Source organism: Emydura macquarii, unplaced genomic scaffold, assembly GCF_026122565.2.
Source record: "Emydura macquarii macquarii isolate MOO-44397 ecotype Brisbane River unplaced genomic scaffold, CSIRO-AGI_Emac_v2 contig_2897, whole genome shotgun sequence".
NCBI lineage: Eukaryota > Metazoa > Chordata > Testudines > Chelidae > Emydura > Emydura macquarii.
The window spans coordinates 36,315,815-36,335,464 of NW_027133034.1; the positions used below are offsets into that span (position 1 = coordinate 36,315,815).

General features: G+C 43.3%; 1 protein-coding gene across 1 annotated transcript in view; it reads left to right on the forward strand.

The window, feature by feature from the left end:
• The first annotated feature begins 2,793 nt into the window (after positions 1–2,793).
• Positions 2,794–19,650, forward strand: part of ELL2 (elongation factor for RNA polymerase II 2) — a 64,653-nt gene continuing 47,796 nt past the window's right edge. The window contains exons 1-2 of the mRNA XM_067569234.1: positions 2,794–2,937; positions 14,955–15,002. Of these exons, the coding sequence (XP_067425335.1) occupies positions 2,806–2,937; positions 14,955–15,002 (180 nt within the window). The 5' untranslated portion in view covers positions 2,794–2,805. The remainder of the gene's footprint in view (positions 2,938–14,954; positions 15,003–19,650) is intronic.

A 19,650-nucleotide genomic window follows, 5' to 3' on the forward strand; every position in this document is an offset into this window, starting at 1 on the left:
GTGTTGCCATTTGTGGGCTGGTTAAACTTGACTCCCTCTCATTGGGGCTTAAATATGCCTGTGGGCTCTGCTAGCTTCCTGGTGCTTGGCTCTTTCTTGATTTGGGTGGGCTGGGTCACCTAAACAAGAAGTGCAGATCTGTAACTCTCCTTCTTCTTTCTTACAGAAGGAATTAAATAGATTACATTTAAATTATCATCACTGGGCATCTGTGTTAATGATTTCCGGCTTCCTGCAGACTTACATAGACGTTTGTACATCAGGCCTAGTCTACACTGGAAAAGTTATATTGTTGTTAGAGGAATGATTTTTTTTACCTATATATAGCTATATCAGCATAAACCCTAGTGTGGACATAGTTATCAGTTGGGTTCCATAGGTATAGTTTATTTTGTTTTTACTGGGGAGAGGTTGCCATTCTAACTAAAACATTGTAAAGCAGCCTGAGTATGTGCCCAGGGGGTCAGGTGGGATTGTACTCGGGTGGCTAGCTCAAGCTGCCCCCCGGGCCACAGTGCTATTTTTAGCATGCTAGCTCAAGCAGAGATAGCACTTGTCTGTCTACCTGCACTGAGAAGCACCATGCCAGCTGCTGTGCAAACTTACGCATAGCATAGACAAGCCCTCAGTGATGTTCAGTTCACATTTTTTAGGCTTTCTCCACAACTATAACAGCTAGAGACTGACTTCTTTAAAAATATGAAAACTGACACCTGGTCTACACTTAGGGTTTGTCTACACTTAAAACTTATTCCAGTAATGCTACAATCTGCTAGATGCTACCCATGTATAAAGAAAGACACAGCCCCTGCCTCAAAGAACCAAGGCTATGTCTGCACTTAAAATGCTACAGTGGCATAGCTGCAGCTGTGTCATGGTAGCACTTCACCATAGATCAATGTTTCTCAATTGGTGTTCCGTGGAACCCTGGGGTTCCGCAGGAACACTGTTAAGGTTCCGCGAGAAAGTGACATTGCGCCGCTGAGAGCAGCTGTTTCTCCACGCCACCGAAAAGGAAGATGTCCCGGATTTTTCGGCGGAGGGTATCAAGTATGAGTGTAATTTCCCCACGGAGCCTAAAGGGTTCCGCGGGGAAATTTAATTGAGAAACGCTGCCATAGACACTTGTTACAGTGGCTCTCCTGTCACTTTAGTAAATCTACCACCCTGCAAGGCAGTAACTAGGGCAATGGAAGAATTGACCTAGTGCTGGCTACACCAGGAGTTAGGTCATTTTAACCGCGTCGCTCATTGGTGTGTATTTTTCACACCCAAGTGATATAGTTGTACTGACCTATTTTCCTAATGTAGAACAGGCCTCAAAATTTAAGTCAATGTTACTGCATTGGTCAGGGGTGTGAAAAATCCACACCTTTGAATGACGTAACTACACCAACCAAAACCCTAGTGTGGATGCAAAGTGATATTCAATTAACTCAAGTTAAAAAGACACTTGTTCTAAAGAAACCCAAGAGGATGATACAGTGATGGAGGTGGGATAAGACGACAAATTAGGTGGCAATATTTTGGATAGATGGGAGGGAAGTGAGATGGGAACTGGGGAGACCAGAAAGTTGGAGCTCTACAAGTAATCCTAATGAGAGACTACCAACAAACCACTGACTGATATGGGTTTAGGTGGTGGAGGAAGACACGGATTTTGTAATGTTGTAGAGAAAGAAGCAACAAAGTTTGCAGCAGCATGGACGAGGTTTACATTTCTCTATCACCATTTCAGCCAGGAACAATCTACACCACTTTGGGTGAGAGGAGGAGGGCCAGTTGCATTCACAAATATCATTCAACACCGCAGCAGCCAGCACCGGAGAGGGGAAGAAGGAGCGGGGCAGGCAGGTATTAATCAGAGGGAGCGGGGGACATGACTTTTGATGGGGAGTCACACAACCCCCGGGACAGTTGGAGCAGATCCCCGATCTGCACCCCGGAAGGTTTGCAAGCACGGGGGAACAAGGGGTTTGTTTGGTCACTTATACGTGGCGGCTGGAGCGCGCTGGGAGACTCCTCGTGGCCCGGTCAGGCTGGGGGGCGGGGCAGGACTGCTGCAGCCCCCTGCTGGGTCAAGCGGCGAGGGGAAGGTGACGATTCCACACGCGCTCTGAGCGGCGAAGGGCTGCTGCGACCGGGTGCACGTGGCACGTGCACAGACCGCCCCCCCCCGCCCGGCAGGGTGACCGGAACTGTCTGTGACTAAGCCCCCCTCACCCCGCAGAGCCACGGGCCCGGGGACAGCGGCACCCCCGGATTTCAGGGCGCGAGACCAGGTGTGCCCCTCTGTGCCCCTCTCCCCCTCCAGGCTCAGGGAGAGGGAGCGGTGCGTGCAGGGTGCCTGCTGGGGGAGGGAGACAGGATAGGAACGGGTCACGTGGGAGGCTCAATCCCGGTCGCTGGGAACGTCAATAATGACATCAAACATGATTATAGACAGTCTCGGCTGACGTCAGCACCTCGCACCTCCCTCCCTCCCCCCGCGCGGAGCCCAGGTCGTTCGGTCGGCGTCGGGGGGCGGCTCCGCGCGGGCAGTGGGCTGGTCCCCCCCCGGGGCGGGGCTCCGTCCGCGCGGCACGATTGGCGGAGGGGGCGGGCCGGTTGGGCGTGTCCCCCCCGGAGCGGGCGGGGCATTGTGCTGAGTGGGCGGGGCGCGGTGGCGGCTGCGCGCTGGCCGGGATGGCTGGTACGTCAGCCGCAGCAGGATGGCTGTAGCTGCGGCGGTGGCAGCGGCAGGGGCAGGCAGCGCGGCCCCGGCGGTGGCGGCGGCGACAGCAGCGGGGTGGGGGGCAGTGTAAGATGGCGGCACTGCGGGAGGGGGGCAAGTACGGCGTGTCCTGCGGCAGGGTCACCCAGGACAACATCACGGTGCTGCACGTCAAGCTGACCGAGACCGCTTTCCGCGCTCTGGAGAGCTACCAGGGCAGCAAGGTGAGGGGCGCCCCCCGCTCCCGGGGCTGGCTCCCGCCCCTGACGGGGATTAGCCCAGGCGGGGGGGAGAAGAGGCGGCGGCCGCACCGTGTCCGGGGCTCAGGCGGCGGCTCCCGTGCGCGGCGCTCGCCCTGCCCGCCCCCCCCCCCCCATCCCCTCCCGCGGGAGGCGGCAGCTGGTGAAGAGTAAACTTCAGTCCCCGGGGCCGCGGGGCTGCCAGGCAGCTCGGAGTCCGGTTGGGCTCCCCCTCCCTCGGCCGGTCCCTGAAGCCCCCGCCGGTGGGGACTTGCCCCGCGGAGACCGGCCCCTCTCCCGCTGCTGCCGAGTCAGTTCCAATGGCACTGGAACAAAACAGCCCTTTTCCCACTGGTGGTGCCAGCTGGTGTCCCTGGAGCCGGCGGTGACCGGAGCCAGCAGCTCCCAGATGGGGCAGATTTCGCTGAGCTGTCATGTGTGTTTGGCTCTGCCTGTCTCTCCTCTCCCCCCCGGCCCCCCTTCAAACCTGACTCCTCGGGAAAGCGGGAGGTGGCAGACTGTGGGTCTGAAGTGACAATGGCATCCATGACAGTTTTATTGCATATCCTCACAATGCTGCCAAGAAAACTTTTTTATGGCTGCTCGCTGCCTCCTCGCCCCCTTTCCCTGGGCCTCCCTGCGACCAGGCTGCCCTGAGATTATGCTTCAAGCCCCGTCTCCGGTGCCAAAGGCTGCCTCTGCTCCAGGGGCTATTGTTCAACGCAAGAGAGTTAAAGTTGCAACAGATCTCCTGCCGGTTGGGGAGACCTGTCTTTTTGGGGGAGACAGGAGATCTTGGTTTTGTCTCTTTGATTGTCCTTTAATCTCTTTCTATAGGGGGAAATTGACCTTAAGTGTGTCTCAGTATAATTAAACTGCTGTTTAAATTCTGGTTGGGAAGTTTTGTAAAGTTTTGGGCAGCATTTTACAACTTGTTTAAAAAAAAACACACACACACCCAAAAATCCCCCATCTTTACAGATGGTGTGCAGAAGGGTGATGGTGCCCATAACCTTTTTTCCGACTGTAGTTTTCCAATTGAAACTTGAGACCTCAGGTTGCATTTAATGGAAGTTAAAAGTGGCTATGTGCTTCAGTGTGTCCTAGGGAAGAGGAGGATTAAACTCTAATTAGAGTATGGCCTTCCATTGGATTTCAAGTTAAATACCTGCCTTTTCCCCTCCCCTTTCACTTTTTTCATTATGGTTAAGAGAATTGGTGGGGGTTCTGTGTGGTGGGTTTTTTTTTGTTTGTTTGTTTTTTTTTTTGTGGGGAGGGGGGGGGGATGTAATGCAGGACTTGGGGAAGGGAAGGTGCTGATTGAACATTTCCTTTCTGAATATGCTCTCTTCACTGCCAGCAGGCCTTCATCCAGAAGGCCTCTTCCACTCACTGAATTGGCTTCTAGAAATACTTCTGAAAATATGAAGAATTAAGTGCTCACACTAAAAGGAGAGACAAAGCTGGGTGATGACTTGTCTTCAGGCTCTTGATTGACACTAGTTTCTCTCCAAGGCTGGCCACTCTTTTCCTTTATGACCTCCTTCATGCTAAGCTAAGGGCTGACTCAGACCTGGATTTCCCAGAACTGACCCCCCAAATGGAGCCTTTTCCTATGACTAATAGTGGCTTCTCCTTCCTCTATAATAAATGGGTTACTCTAAATAATGTTGGAGTGTACTGTGCTCTGTCTCCTCTGGTGTGCTGGCATGTTAAGTTTGTTTTAATGTGTTTGGCAGCTTGCTTCCATGTTGCACTCTTACCATTTAGCAATGTCTAGCCAGCCTGGGTTTAAATGCTGCATAATTACACCACGGCTTGACTTTTTTGCCTGTAAAACTGAAAACTGTTTTTGCCTGTAAAACTTTTCCAGAGAAAGAATCAAACTTTGAATTGCAGCTAGTTGTCCTATATGTGATTGGGGAATTGTAGTTATTACTATGGCATAAATAGTTCTGGGTTTCCTTTCTTCTGGTGGGAGGGACTTCATTAATTCCTGTAGCTCTACATGTAAACCTTGCCTCCTTGGGTTTTGTGCATTATTCACAGCTGCAGAATGAGTCCCATCTGGGCAGGGTTAAAGCTGTCACTCATACTCTAGACTTTTAAAGGGACAGCTGTTCTTGTGAACCAGTGGCTTAAAGAAGACACTTGCAGGTGTTAAATGGAGAATTTTAGAAATACTTAGAAGGCTTCATCTAGTGCTACTTGGTTAAGTAAGTTCTGACTAAACTGTGATTTTTTTTTTTACCTGTATAAACTGTTTTTGAGCCTTTGCTCCCCATGTGGGAGGGCTGTAAAATGTATTAGCAATGCCATAAAAGGTTTTAAAGCAACTTACACAATGCACATGGGTGCTTAAGTGACTAAAGTTTCTGTTGATATTTGAAGTTGCAACTCGTATTCCAAGCTGTTAAAATCATAAAGACAATTAAAGTAATTATTCAAGGTATCTTGCTTTATGGTAGTAAAGAAAGGAAGCATTCTTACTGGTCCGTATAACACAGATGAAATGTATACTTCTCAGATCATGTTTGATTTTAAGATAATTCTGTAACTTTTAAACAAGTTACTTTATATTCAGATTTAATTCTAAAAAGTAATTTTCATGTGTGTGTGTAAACTATAAATATGGTGTATAATGTTGTAATCTGAAATTGACACTTGCATGTTAGAACAGATGACACTTTGGAAATTCTGCTGACTGCAGTAAAACTGCTTTCCTCACTGCAAGTAAATGCATCTTGTGTGAGGTTTAATTGCCTGAGACTTGTAAAACAATTATGCTAAATTAAACCTTATTTTTAAGTGATAATCAGTTTCTCAATTCTTGTGGTCTCAAAGAATATACGAGAAAAATATTTTAATTATTACTCTTCATTATTCTGCAGATTAAAGGAAAATTGAAGTATTAACAAAATAATGAAAATTCTAAAGAAAAAAACCAAATGTCATCATAAGTACCTGTTGCTGTTTTATTATCTTCATAATAGTGGGGCTCTCACCCTATGGAAACTGACTCCCTAGTTGCAGTCTAATAACAGCAGAAATTGAAAATGAGAGAGGGTATAGAATCTGTCACCATTTGAACAGATGGCAAGTTAAAGAATTACAAAACTGTTGCATAAAATTAATTTTGTCTGAATAAACAATTTCAAGTTGTCTTAGCCACTGAAATGTCTAGTTTAAAAAAAAAAAAAACAAACCTGACCAGTTTAAAGGATTAAATCAATTTAAATAATCTTATAACAACTCTGATTTGTCCACCCAAGCATTCATCTACATCAGGCTGTCAGTAACTGCTTCCTGATTATTTAATATTTGAGATGCTTTTCAGTTTTTTAGCAATTGATTAGAATATCTTTTTATATCATTGCCATTTTCTGGGTGGGAGAGAAGGAATCACTTTTCATAATTAACAACTAAATGGTCCCAATTATGCCCTGCAATTCACATGTCATTGAGATGGCTGGCGAATGAAGAGTTCTTCTCACTCTTGCAGCTGCTGTTTTTTAGCTGGTAAAACCTGTCTGTTAGCCTAGACAGATGAGTATCGGAACACCAGCTTACCTTAGGAATTCTCTCTTTGCAATAGGAAACATTTCTTTTAATGAAAACTTAGAATTTGCATTGCAGAGAATTGAGGAATGCTGTAAAATTCTATCCTTTTCACCTATGTTTGTAATTCCTCTGCTCTCCCTAATGTTACCAATTCTTGTGTTGAAGGGTTTCTGTGTAATACACATGAGCAACATTTCAGAGGCGGCAGTAGCCAAACTTGCAGAGCTATGAGAAGAGGTCAGGGTCAAGGATAAATCTTCAAGTACTAGTGAACCCATCACTGTAGTGACTAGGTACCATGTTAGGCTGCAAAGCAGTATTGTGCTTGTGTTTAATACTCAAATAGTTTACATAAAAAAGTGTCTGAAAAGCACCGTATGTTGTCACAGCTACTAAACCAAAAGTTTGCCTCCTTCACATAAACTGAATTCTTAATACAAGGATTCTTAATATTTTGGTTTTTTAAAAAAACAAACAGTGATAGCTGCAACAAAACTGTTAACTGAATCTCTTCTGCATGGTTTGTGTAGCAGCAAATCTTGATTCTTTACTTGGCTTTAGATGTCCTGACAACATGGCGTGACACACAAATTGGGATGCAAATGTAGGAGATGGGAGCCAGTAGTAATTTATGCTTCAAAGGTCCAATGTATAGGGAGTGCCCTTTTTAGCACTTTTAAAAATAAAATAAAGTCCAAGTATCCACACAATTTCTGGGTAAAATATTGTTACACTACCATGTTAGGTAGCTGTGGTGGGAGCACTGGTGTACACAGACTCAGGTGACAGCTGGCATTCTTACTGCTGTGTTGGTAATCCTGCTATGTTTGGGGTTAGGCAACGTGATCGTGAAAATGCCCGAGCCCTGTTCACACTAGTATTCCATTCATAGGTAGAGCTGAGCCAGAGCAAGATTTCTCAAAGAAGGCTAGTGTCGACTTGAGCCTGGTCTACACTAGAAAATCAGTTTAACTACGTCTTTCAGGGGTGTGAAAAATCCATACCCTTGAATCAGAGTTCTTCCTTCCACCTAGCTACCACCTCTCAGGGAGGTGGATTACCAATGGGTAGTGTCTACACTGATGCACAACAGCAGTGTACTATGCCACTGTAGTGTTTAAAGTGTAGACAGGCCCATGATCAAAGTTTGCTTTCCCATGTGAAAGTAGAGTGAATGCTGCAGATTACTTTGGGTGCCTTTTAATGGAAAATTGTTCAATTTTCAAAAGCTGAAACCATTATTGAAGGATAATGGTAATTGCTACTAGTCCTGAGCAATGAGAAAATAGAGTTGAGAACATGGATTCCAAAAATCTGGTACATTCAATTGGTTTTGCTCAAAACCAAGTGGTCATTCAAGTCTCTCAGTTGCAGAGGCAGTGTAGCTATACTCTTTATTTACTATTTGATCTTATGCAACTCAAGCGGCTAATCAGGGTTCAAAAAAGAACTAGATAAGTTCATGGAGGAGAGGTCCATCAATGGTTATTAGCCAGAAGGGCAGGGAATGCTGTTTGCCAGAAGCTGGGAATGGGCGACGGGATGGATCACCTTATGATTACCTGCTCTGTTCTTGTCCTCTGAAGCACCTGGCCACTGTCGGAAGATAGGATACTGGGATAGATGGATCATTGGTCTGATCCAGTATGACCATTCTTATGTTCTTAATCATTTTAAAAAATAATTCTTCTAGACTGTTTGTTTTTTTGCTCATGTGAGGCTTTTGCTTTCACTTGAATGGACAAATCACTTGAAAATGCACACAAAGGAATAATTGGGTAATTGAATGGAGCGGTTCCACTACAGTTTTTTGTGACATTCTGCTTGTATTCAGTCTTTACCTCAGATGTATGTTTAACTGAAAACTTAATTTTTTTCCCCTTAGGTAAAATGTGACTGCAGCAGTGTTTTAAAGACAAAAGCTGCACTCTATTGCCATCTGATTATAACTTAACTTTTTTACATTAAGGTTGTGATGCTTTGCATAAGGTCCATCATAGCAGCATAGGCATGAGCAATCTTGCCAGTGGGATTCTCCCTGGGTTGGCAAGCAGGACTCAGTTACTCAGACTGCATTTACTTCCTCGGTATTTTTCTCTTCTCTTGGTGATCTCTCTGTCTTGCTATTGGTCACTTACATTTAGTGCAAAGATTATATGGCTTCTTTCTTTGACCGCACAAACTTCTTGAACATTTTACTTGGCATGGGTGCTGCAGTGCCTGCACCCTACACAGGCTTCCACTTAGCAGCTGCAAATCCACTAGCTTAAGATTTGAACTTTGGGTCCTTCATGATAGTGCATCATGCTGCAAAACAGATCAAAAAGTCATGGTGTCATATCAGAATATGAGATTAGTACTGGGTAAAATACTGCAGTGCGGAACTGTTTTGAAGATCGGGATGGAGGGAAAAAAACTTGCATTCTCAGTGGTTCTGTCCTTTTATTTAGATAACATGTTAAGGTCTCATTTGCTCATTTTTAGTTGCTTTGCTGCTAGAAACTTAAAAGATCCTGTAAGGCATTTTCTCCGTTGAAGTAGATAACCTAGTGTCTTGGCCAACATTCCTTTGCAGAATTGAAAACTGGTTTATATTTAAAAATCTATGAGCTTGTCTAAGAGCATATGGTTACTGCATTAGCCTACGCAGTCACTACATTAGTGTCTAACTCAATGCTTTGTCAGGAGCCCTGATATATAAAATTTTTTACTTAGAATATTAAACTAAATTTTATTCCAGAAAATTGTGACTATGGACTGTTTCCTCTATATTTTTCTTGTACTCAGCAGCTATAAACTCCACTGAGCACTACATTTTTGTCCCTGGGCAAGTGTAAGCTTGAAGTTGTCACCCCTTCCACACCAAGGTGTGTGTGTTGGGTGGGGAGGGGGGGAGAGATTGTGTGGGGAGGAGTTTGCCCCAGGGTGACTCATCTCCAGTATCTCTCACTGGTTTCTGTCCCTGCCATTCACAGCCTTAGGAACCTTGCCAGGAGTCAATGTGTGTGGGGAAGGAGGGGCTGAACACCACCTCCCACATTGATTCCAGTCTCGCTGGCTACTTTTCTCTCCTCCCCTGCCTCTCAGTGGCAGCAGCAACTGCCACAGTGCTGGAAACCAACTGCTGGGCAGGGTGGCGGGGGGGGGGCAGATTTGGCACCATCAGACTGCAGTCCAGAGCCACTGCTGATCTGGATCAGCAGCAGAGAGCCCAGGAAGCCCCCTCCCCTGAACTTCTGCTCATGTGGTGTCCCAGAACTGCCGCCTTCTTCCAGCTGTGCAGGCATGTCCCTGAGGCCAGAAGTGCTCCCACTCCTTTCCCCACCCTGGCTTGTAGTGAGGAGGCAGGCCACATACACCCTGACAAGGGAGGGGCGGGGAGTAGAGCACAGCAGGTTCTAAGGGCCACAACACATTCCGGCTGGGGCCACACAGGGAGACAGAAGCGGCGCTGTTTCTGATATGCTCAGTATATACAAGATTGCTACATGGCCATGTAGTTTGCAAGGAACATTACTACAGATCAACATTGGGAACTTTAATTACACAGGACCAGTTACATATAAACTTATGGATTACTTTAGTTGTTGGATACTTTTTATGGATCCATAAATATGTGCTGACTTATATGCTCACTTAAAAGTGCACTTGAAAAACACTTCAAAATGGACCATGTTTTGAGTTTTGCAGGCTTCTATGAATGGAAATCTCAACAGAATGCCACTCCTTCCAATTTGTGGTTGATCTTTTTTAGCTACATGATAGTAAAAACTACCTGTGTCTAATCTGCATGAGGATTTTTCAACAAGATTGCTAAATGAAGTTAGCAATCTTGTTGTAAAAGGACCTGTTCTTTTGCAGTGAAGCTATGGCCAAAAACAAAACAGTCTAATTTTAACACACATTAGTATATTGAGTTAATGACTAGGCTCCCCCATAGTCTTTAACTTGACCTTATATCTTGTGTGAAAACTACAAACTGCCTTGTCTTCACTAGGATTTTAACTGGAGCTAAGAACACACCTTCTCTTCCTAGTAAAGATAAGGTCACAGACATCTTGGCATCAGTTACATTCTGGTCACGTTTTTTAGGGTTGTTTAAACAAAGTGGCTTGGAGTATCTCAAGTGTTCACGAGGCATCTCCCCGCATATCACTTGACCAAACAAACTTCCCAAGTTCCTTTCATACTGCTTAGCTCTACGTGGAGGCAAGGTCCTTGACCTCGGAAGTTTCACATAGTTCAAAATGGAGTCTTAAATGTTGGCAAAACACTATTTGGTGCGTATGTTTAGCTACAAAGATGGAAATATGGCTAAGCAAAACTGGAACGTGGTATAAGCAGAATTTCTATTAGCTTCATTCACATTTTTTTCTCATTGTTTGTTTCAAAGTGGGTCAAAAAGAAGTTTGATGAACTAATTAAAACATCTTCTGTATTAGGACGCTGATTTAATTATTTACCCTTGTTTTTTGGCAGCTGTTTTTTGGCTTTCACAGTGAAACTTCAGGTCTGTCGAGCTAATGGCATGTCTTTACTGCACAGTTAATCCAGACTCTTCTTTGGGTTTTACACCAAACCCCGCTACAATCCACACAGACAAACCTCTGACAGGTTTGGAGGTGCGTTAAACTTAAGCTAGTTTACATGCTGGGGGTATAGAACATGGCTCCAGTCTAACTTGGCTGGAACTTGCCCACTTTGATGTGAGGATGCAGACAATATCACTGCTGATATTCCTTCAATGCCCTTCCCACAATTACTCCCAAAAGACAGACCAGTTTTCCCACGGTTGACTTGGAGAAGGAGTACTACAGTGTCAGTATAAAGAACCAGCAACTCCTGTCTCTCCTCCTCTCATTCTCTGCACCTCTCAGCTTCTTTCCTCCCCTCCCCCCTTGAGTCAGGAAGCAGAGGGGACAGTTCTCTCAGTTCTTGTGGCTAGCAGCCACTGGGCACCAGGAGGAACAATTTCAGGAAAAGTTGTGCTCAGTCCCTTGCAGCCTGGGTTGGGGCATGTCTCATTTACTCTGGGCAGGTCTACACTAGAAGCGTTACATCGGTGCAGCTACATCAGCGCATTGTAGCACATCTGTTGAAGACACCTTAGGCTGATGGGAGAGCGTCTCCTATTGACATAGCGCTGGTGTGGACAGTGCTTTGGTCGTCACAACTTGTGTCACTCAAGGAGGTGTCTTTTTCACACTTCTGAACGACATAAGTTAGAGCAGTGGTTCCCAGCCTTTTTGGCTCGAGGCCCACAGATATCATTTTTACAACCCTGAAGGGCCATCAGTCTCCCCACCCCCATACTGCAGCAGGACAGAAAGAGTTCAGTGAGGAGGCTGCCTCCTTGCTGATCTCCTGTCCCCCTGCTGTAGAAGAGAAATCGTATGCGTCCTGTAGCCCCGTGCAGTCCAACAGGGTCCCTAGGCAGTGGCTGCCTTTTGCAGCTAGGGGGACAGGAGATCAGTTCTCCTCTTCCTCTGGCTCCAGCAGGGACCCCAGCACCTATGGAATCAGGCGCTACAGTCGGGGAGGGGAGTGTTGATCTCCCATCCCCTTGGCTGCAGCAAGGAGCCTGCACCCGTCTTGTAGCCATACGGCAACGCAGTCCACTCAACACACTCCTTAGGTAGCGACTCCCTTCTGCAGCCACTAGGAGGGGATTGGTGGGCCACTTTGAAAGACCCTGTGTGCCAAAAGTGGCCCATGGGCCACAGGTTGGGATCCATTGAGTTAGTTTGACTTCAGCAGTAGTGTAGATCTGCCCTCTATAGTGATGACGTGTGTGGTCTGATCAATATATTGGAGTTATGCGTGGATGGGGCATGATCCTTGCAGATGGAATCTGCAGAGAATTTAGTTACCAGCCTCTTACAAACTTGTACTGAGCATACATGGACTGCAGTTTTCAGAGATTTATAACTTTGGCCAAATTTAGACAGATTGTCAGAGAGACAGCAAAAGGCACATTCCTGACACCAAGGTGACTTCCCCTACCAAATTTCAAATTCCTGCTTCAAAGCATGGGGGCCCTAGAGGTTTTCAATGAAATGTTTGTTTGCTCATGATAAAATAAATACAATTTTTAAAAAATCAAACAAACTTACGATCTTCCATTACCTTAACCGTGTGCTTAGAAACATCTTAAAATATTTTACCTGAAATTTCCCAAACAGATTCAGCCTGAAACATACCTGGTATGGAATATTTCAGCCTGAATGGTTAAATTTTATCAAAGTTATAAGCAACTGAAAACGAGGCCTTATGGAAAGTGTTGAATAGCCATAACTATAGGCATTGCTACCAGCTCTACCTATAAATATTTGACTATTATATTGTGTATTTTTTGGAAAAAATAAATGCAATTATCATACAATCTGATGATTTTGAGTTGAAAATGTATGCAGTTTTCAATCTGATAATATTTCCTTTGGGGGGAGGAAAGGAGTTAAATCAGACCAGAAAACATGATTTGATTTTTGTTTTTAAAAAACTCATGATTTGTGGGGATTTGATTCAAGTTTTTGGAACTTTTGGGGGTTGGTAATATTGCTGTAGAATGTTGAACATTAGTTGGCATGTCTTACTGCATTTTTTACCACAAAGCTGCATTTTAACACTGCTGTCTATTTTAAAATTAAACTTAAATTTCAGTAACTTTAAAAATTAAATGGGACTTCTCAGTACTGATTTGAGTATATTTTTTTGCCACTTAGTGTGTGCAAGACAGGCTACCTTTGTAGTAGCTTTGCAATAAAGAGCTTATTTACTCTAATTTATTGTATTTGGATCAGTCCCAAAGTTTTATTCATGTAGTGATAGGATGCCTAAAGTTTTTTAGGTTCTCCAGTCTAGCTATTTTCTGATTAAAATAAACCATGCTGTGTAGGCAATGAAAACATTAAGCGTTAAGCATTAAGTGTCTTTTAAAAATATTTAAAATGTTCTGAATCAGAGTTAATGATTACATGCACTACCATAACACACATGCCTCTTTATTCTTTAACAGGCATGCAGAGCTATTATAAGACAAAATTACATTACCTTAGTTGTCTTTCTGTAAAATTTCACTGCTGCCCAACTACATTCAAGCGCCTCCTCTCAATTTTTAAATTCGCTATAGTCTGATCTAAGGAAACTGAACTTTTTATGGTGTAATATGTAAATGTAAACCTATGGAACACTTTAAAAGGCTTAATACAGCTTTTAAAATGAGATATTTTGTGCTTTTACTTTTAACTTCCACTTAATTATTAGAACTAAAAAGTCATGGAGCGAAGCTTCAAACAAGAATCCTAGTTTTACAAATTAACCCACACTTCCCTGCCCCACTCCGGGTCTCCCAAAATAGTATCTTAAATTATCTCTAACTACTCTTTAATGACAAATTCTGAAACAGCTTTTCTGTGTTCAATACTTCTTTGGAATTCTTTGTTCATGGTTTCTAGTAATGTGTTCCTCACAAATTGTAAACTTCAGTAAGTGTCAATTAAAGAATGATGAAAGACTGTCCTTCCTTTTATATTGGGTAACCTGCTTCTCTTTGGTTTTTTTACATGCAAGAACAATATGTTTCTAAAGTCATATAGTCCCAGTCAGTTTAATCCTCTCAGTATTAAATTGTTGAGTATGATCTGTAGTTAGCCACTTTCTATATATTAGCTAGATATCTAGCAGGGTTTGACAGGCATTTAGAAAAAAACAAAACCCTCTTTTTTCTTATTCTGGGTGAGGTTGCTGAGTTGCAGTTAACACTTTTACATAATTTCATAATATATGTAAAATATGTAATCTTAGAAGATCCTCTATTAGTTGTACTAAAATTAATATAATTTGAAGTATAATTCAATGTAACTAAATATAACCTGTTTGTGTGCACTTCAGTGACTGACTCAACATATGAAAAAATAAATGGAAGAATGTTAGGTTACATCTGACAAAGCAAATAACTCTTAGAGGGGAAAAAGGTTGGATCCATGCTGAAAAACTTGAAATTTTGAAAAATTATTTAATGCATATTAAATCTCATCTTGGTTTGGCATTTATAGCTGTTTACAGATTATGACAGAAGTTTTACATTTTCATCAAACTTGTATAAATTTAGAAATACTCTAGGTTTGGAATGCTAAACAAAGTTGGTACAATATATAAGTATTTCTTTTACCTAAAGGTTCAGGTTCTCATTTTGATAACATCTTTATTTTCATTTAGGGGTTGAAGTTCAAGGTCAAATGTATTTACATTACTTCAGATTATAAAACCTTTATATAACTAGCTTTCAGCATACCTTTGTCTTGTGTTGCTCAAAAGACCACAGCTTTGTAAATGTCTGTTCAGATAATTTTGTCGTGGCAAACCCCAGTCCGGGTTGGAATTGTGAAGTTTATTACAAGATTAATTAGTTTTTCACTTTTTTTTTTAACTTTTTTTAATAGAATCTTATTCCTTCTCGACCTTCAATCCAATTTCAAGGACTTCAAGGGGTGAGTTTTCATTACTCTTTTTAACGTGGCAGATAAAAATAATGTAGTATATAAAGTTTAGCTCTTACTTACATAGCTGCCTTTTTTCTTCTAGAAATATTCATAATTAAGTATGCAATAACTAACTTTGGCTATCCCTCGATACGAGGATGATGTCTGCACAAAGGGTTCATTGGTGGATATTTAGGTGGCTAAAGAGCCCAATTCGTGCCCTACAGATTTTCCCACAGAAGTGACAGGTATAATCTTGGAGGACACATAGTTGTTAGAGTGTTGTGTGCTTTCTTTCCTCCTTTGTCACTTCTCTGTCTCATGAGCATGTCTGTTCTCCTCAGAATGGGCCATAGCTTGGTGTATGGTATGGTGCCACTGTGTTCTGTTCTGTGCCAAATCCTCCCACTTTGTTGGATTGATATCACCCTTTTTAAGGTGTTCTTTCAGTACCTCTTTGAAACACATCCGTTGCCCTCCACAAGCCCTTCTTCCCTGACTTAACTGAGAGAAGAGGACTTGCTTTGGGAAGCAAGTGTCAAGCTTACATACACAGTGGGTAACCTAACAGTTGGTGTTTCATGACCTGAACTTCTACACTGCTGATGTTGGCTGCAGAGAATGCTAATGTTATTGCGTCGGTCTTCCCAACTGATCCTGAGGATCCTCCTAAGGCAGTGCTGCTGGAACCACTACAGCCGCTTGAGATGTTGTCTATAGGTTTCCCATAGAGGAGGGTGAGGATGAGAACTGCATTGCAGACCAGGATCTTGGTGCCTGTTTGCAGCTTTCTGTCTTTGAAGACTTTTTAAAGTAGTCTTCCAAAGGATGTGCTGACACAGTGCTCAGTTTCTGTGTCCATGCTGGCTGTTTAGGAGAGGTGGATACCAAGGTATGGGAAATGGTCCACATTTTCCAAGGTTCGCTACCGATGGTGATTTGTGGAGTACAAAGAGTAGTTTGTGCAGGGGATGGCTGGGAGTGTATCTTGGTTTTTTCCGATGTTGAGAAAGACACCCAGGCTGTGATAGGTATCTGCAAAAAGCTTTAGGGTGCTTTGCAGGTCAGCCTTTGTGTGTGCAAGTATGACACAATCATCTGCATGATGCCAGTTCTCGTGATCTTAGATATTGTTTGGAAACGTCGGAGATTGAAGAGTTGGCCATCCATATGATACTCAGTTCTAATTCAGTCAGGAAGGCGGTCATGGAGGCAAATCAGGATCACAGCAAAGTAAAAAGAAGAAAACGTTGGAGCAATGGCTTAATACCAGTGGGAATGATGAATGGTTCGATCTGAGCCATTGCACAGAATGGTGGCCATCATCCCATCATAGAGTAGTCTAATGATGGAAATGAATTTCTGTGGGCAGCCAAGCCTACACAGCACCTTCCATAGGGCATGGCAATTTAAAGGCCTTGGTTAGGTTGATGAATGCCAGGAACAGTTCCTGGTGTTGCTCTCTGCACTTCTCCTGAATCTGTCATGCCACAAAGATCATGTCAGTTGTACCTCGAGAGGGCCTGAAGCCACACTGTGATTCAGAGAGAAATTCCTCAGCAAGGGGGAGGAGGCAGTTTAGTGGGATCCAGGAAAGGATCTTCCCTGCAATGGACAGGAGGGCAACACTTCTGTTGTTCTTTCACAAAGATTTGTCCTCATTCTTGGATATTGTAACAATGTTAGCATTCTTAAGGTCAGATCTAATTTCTTTGCAGGTCCGGATTTTGTCAAGGAGTTGATGGGGTTTGTGCTGGAGCATTGGTCCCCCTAGCTTTAAAAACCTGAGCTGGGATGCCATCCGGGCCAGGTGCCTTGTGATTTTTTTTGGCTGGGTGATGGCACATTGGACTTCCTCAGAAGATGGGAGATCAGCAGGGTGTTCCATTGCTGATTGTGGAATAAACTTGGTGGTGTCTTCCAAGACCATGGTTTTGCGGTTTAGTAGGCTCTCAAAATGCTCCTTCTGGCATTGTGTAATGGTTTCATTGTCCTTAAGGAGGGTTGAGCCATCCTGGGAATGTAATGGGGTTGGGCCTTTGGAACTTGCCCCATAAATAGCTTTTGTTGCTTGAAAGAAGCTTCTCGTATCATCCTGGTCTATGAAACCCTGGATCTCAGAGGCCTTCTCTTGTCACCACTTGTTTTTGATGTCACATAACCTCCTTTGGACTTTGGCTTTGAGCAGGTGATAGGCCGCATGTTTTCATTGGTTAGAGGAATCATTTTGCCAGTTACAGAATATATTTCTTTTCTGTTGAATTAACGCTAGGATTTCCTCATTGTTTTAATCAAACCAGTCTTGGTGCCGGTGAGTGGAATATCCTATCACATGCACATTTCAGCACCTGCACTGTGAATTGTATTTTTAAATTGATCCCAATGCTCTTGAATGTCAGTGATGTTATCAGGCAAGTTAGACTGTTTCTCAGACAGGTATTGCCGGAAAGTCTCGCAACTGGCTTGGTCCTGAAGTGCTTTGATGTTGTACCACTTTCACTTAGTCTTTGGGTGTTTGCGGTGTGGTGGAGCAAGCTGCAGGTACGTGATTGTTCTTACTGATCGATGGCCTGTCCAACAGTGGCAAAATTCGTTGTCTTGTATCTCTCATTTTGGCTGCAGAGTTGAGTGATCTCACTGGATGCAGCCATCCAGTCGGAGGAGTGAGACACAACCTATGTTTAGGGCACCTTTTCTAGCCCGCTCCCCATTTGGGGTGAGCAGAGGGGATCCTAAAAAGGCCTGTTCAGTCTCAGCCGCTGCTGCCGAAATACATTCTCTCCCATCCAAGCACAAGATGACCATCACACGGCTCCACCTGCGTGCAAATTTGTGACTGAAGACTCCCAGAGATCCCTGTTCCTGTCTTCACTGCCACTCATCTGTCGCCACAGGATTTTATGTCAGTGTGAGCCCTTCATCAGAGGCCTATATATGAAATCTTTTAATGTGGGGAAACTAGTGCGCAGGCATTAACCACACAAACCTTGACAGGAGGAAAACCCAGACCCATTGGCAAAGAGATTCAAGACAACCAGGGGCCTCCTTCCTGCTGCAGCCCTCATCTGCCTTCACAGCCACAGAGTTCTAAAAGATCCTCTTACACTTCTGATCTACTGTTGGAGTCTTGTGGCATTTGGACCATATTTAGTCAGGAGCCTTGCCTCAGACCTGCTGTCAAGGGTGACTCTACCAGAAGTATGAAAGCTCCGGACAGTATAGCTGTGAGCGTCTTTATCCCATGCAAGCCTTTCCACCACAACAATGTTGTGGTCCATCCAGAGAGGGACTAATGTGCATCTCACAAATAGTTAAGAAAAGACTCAGTTACCTGTGAAAATTCCTTTTCCTTTGAATAGATCAAGATATTTGGCATGTGTTGCCCCTTAACTCCTCTCCTTCGTGTTTAGGGTTTAACTTGTATTGTAAATCAGCAGTTTAAATACAATTGGAGTGGGTTCAGAAGAAATCACAAATGTAGTCTGCTTGAGAAGTGTAGACAGGGAAGTTCTTAAACTATTGTCTGAGCCATCAGTGATATATGAGCTGTTCTTGGAAGTCTGTAAAAGGAAACTTTTTTGGAGCCAACTGGTGAAGGTTTGAGGTGAGGATGGGAGTGGAAATGGGGTCTATGAAAGGATCCTTCTCTTATGAAGTGGTTCATTAAGTGAAACAGTATGAGACATAGTGCAGGAGACATACTTGAGTACAGGTTATGATTTTCCAGAATACTATAATGAGTTGAAAGCATTTTAGATAATTTTTTTAAGGTGGCAGTAACCATCTATTGAAATAGATCAGCTCTTTATAAAACAGAGACACAATGAAAAATAGTTAATAAATTTGTAGTTCAAAAAAAGCTCTGAACTGGTTGTAGGACTTCATGCCAATATAGTTACAATGACAGCTACTTATTACTGTTTAAATTCTAAACTTAATCATCTATTCACTCCCTCAGCCCCCCTCCCATCCTCTGTTTCCATTTGTGTAGAAGCTAATGTGACTGTTTACTTGTTTTTATGCACTGCTGAGATTGTTCTTAATTGCTGCAAAGAAGCAGGGGGGAAGTTTGAGGTTACTAAACTGGTGATAGATTTAATATCAATACCTAAAATCTGTATGGCACGTTGTAGCTGTGGTGATCCCAGGATATTAGATAGACAAGGTGGGTAAAATAGTAGCTTTTATTGGTCCAACCTCTGTTGGTGAGAGAGACAAGCTTACAAAGAGCTCTTCTTAAAATATGGGTATTTATTACGGTATGTCAGATACTGAATTTTTAATATAGGTGAAGTTCTTAACATGTATAATCTATAAATGTTTCTGAGACAATTCCTACTTCACTACCTAAACAGTTTTATGTTCCAGAAGCCCTTAATATATATTTTAATTTTATTCATCAAGGACAGTGTTTTGGATGCCTCTTCCCTTTCACCTTAAGAGACCTTTGCAGTACACTGGAGGAAAAAAATGAGTTCTGTGTACTGAATGCTACTAAAATTCCAGTCATGTTAAATACACATAGTATTCTACTAGTATGACACCATTAATGTATTCTCTTCAATATGCAACAGAACAGTAAAATACACTTAGAGAAGAGGTAAAATGTTTACATAATTATTCTGGTCCTTCAGCGTACCCTTTTTTAAATGAATGT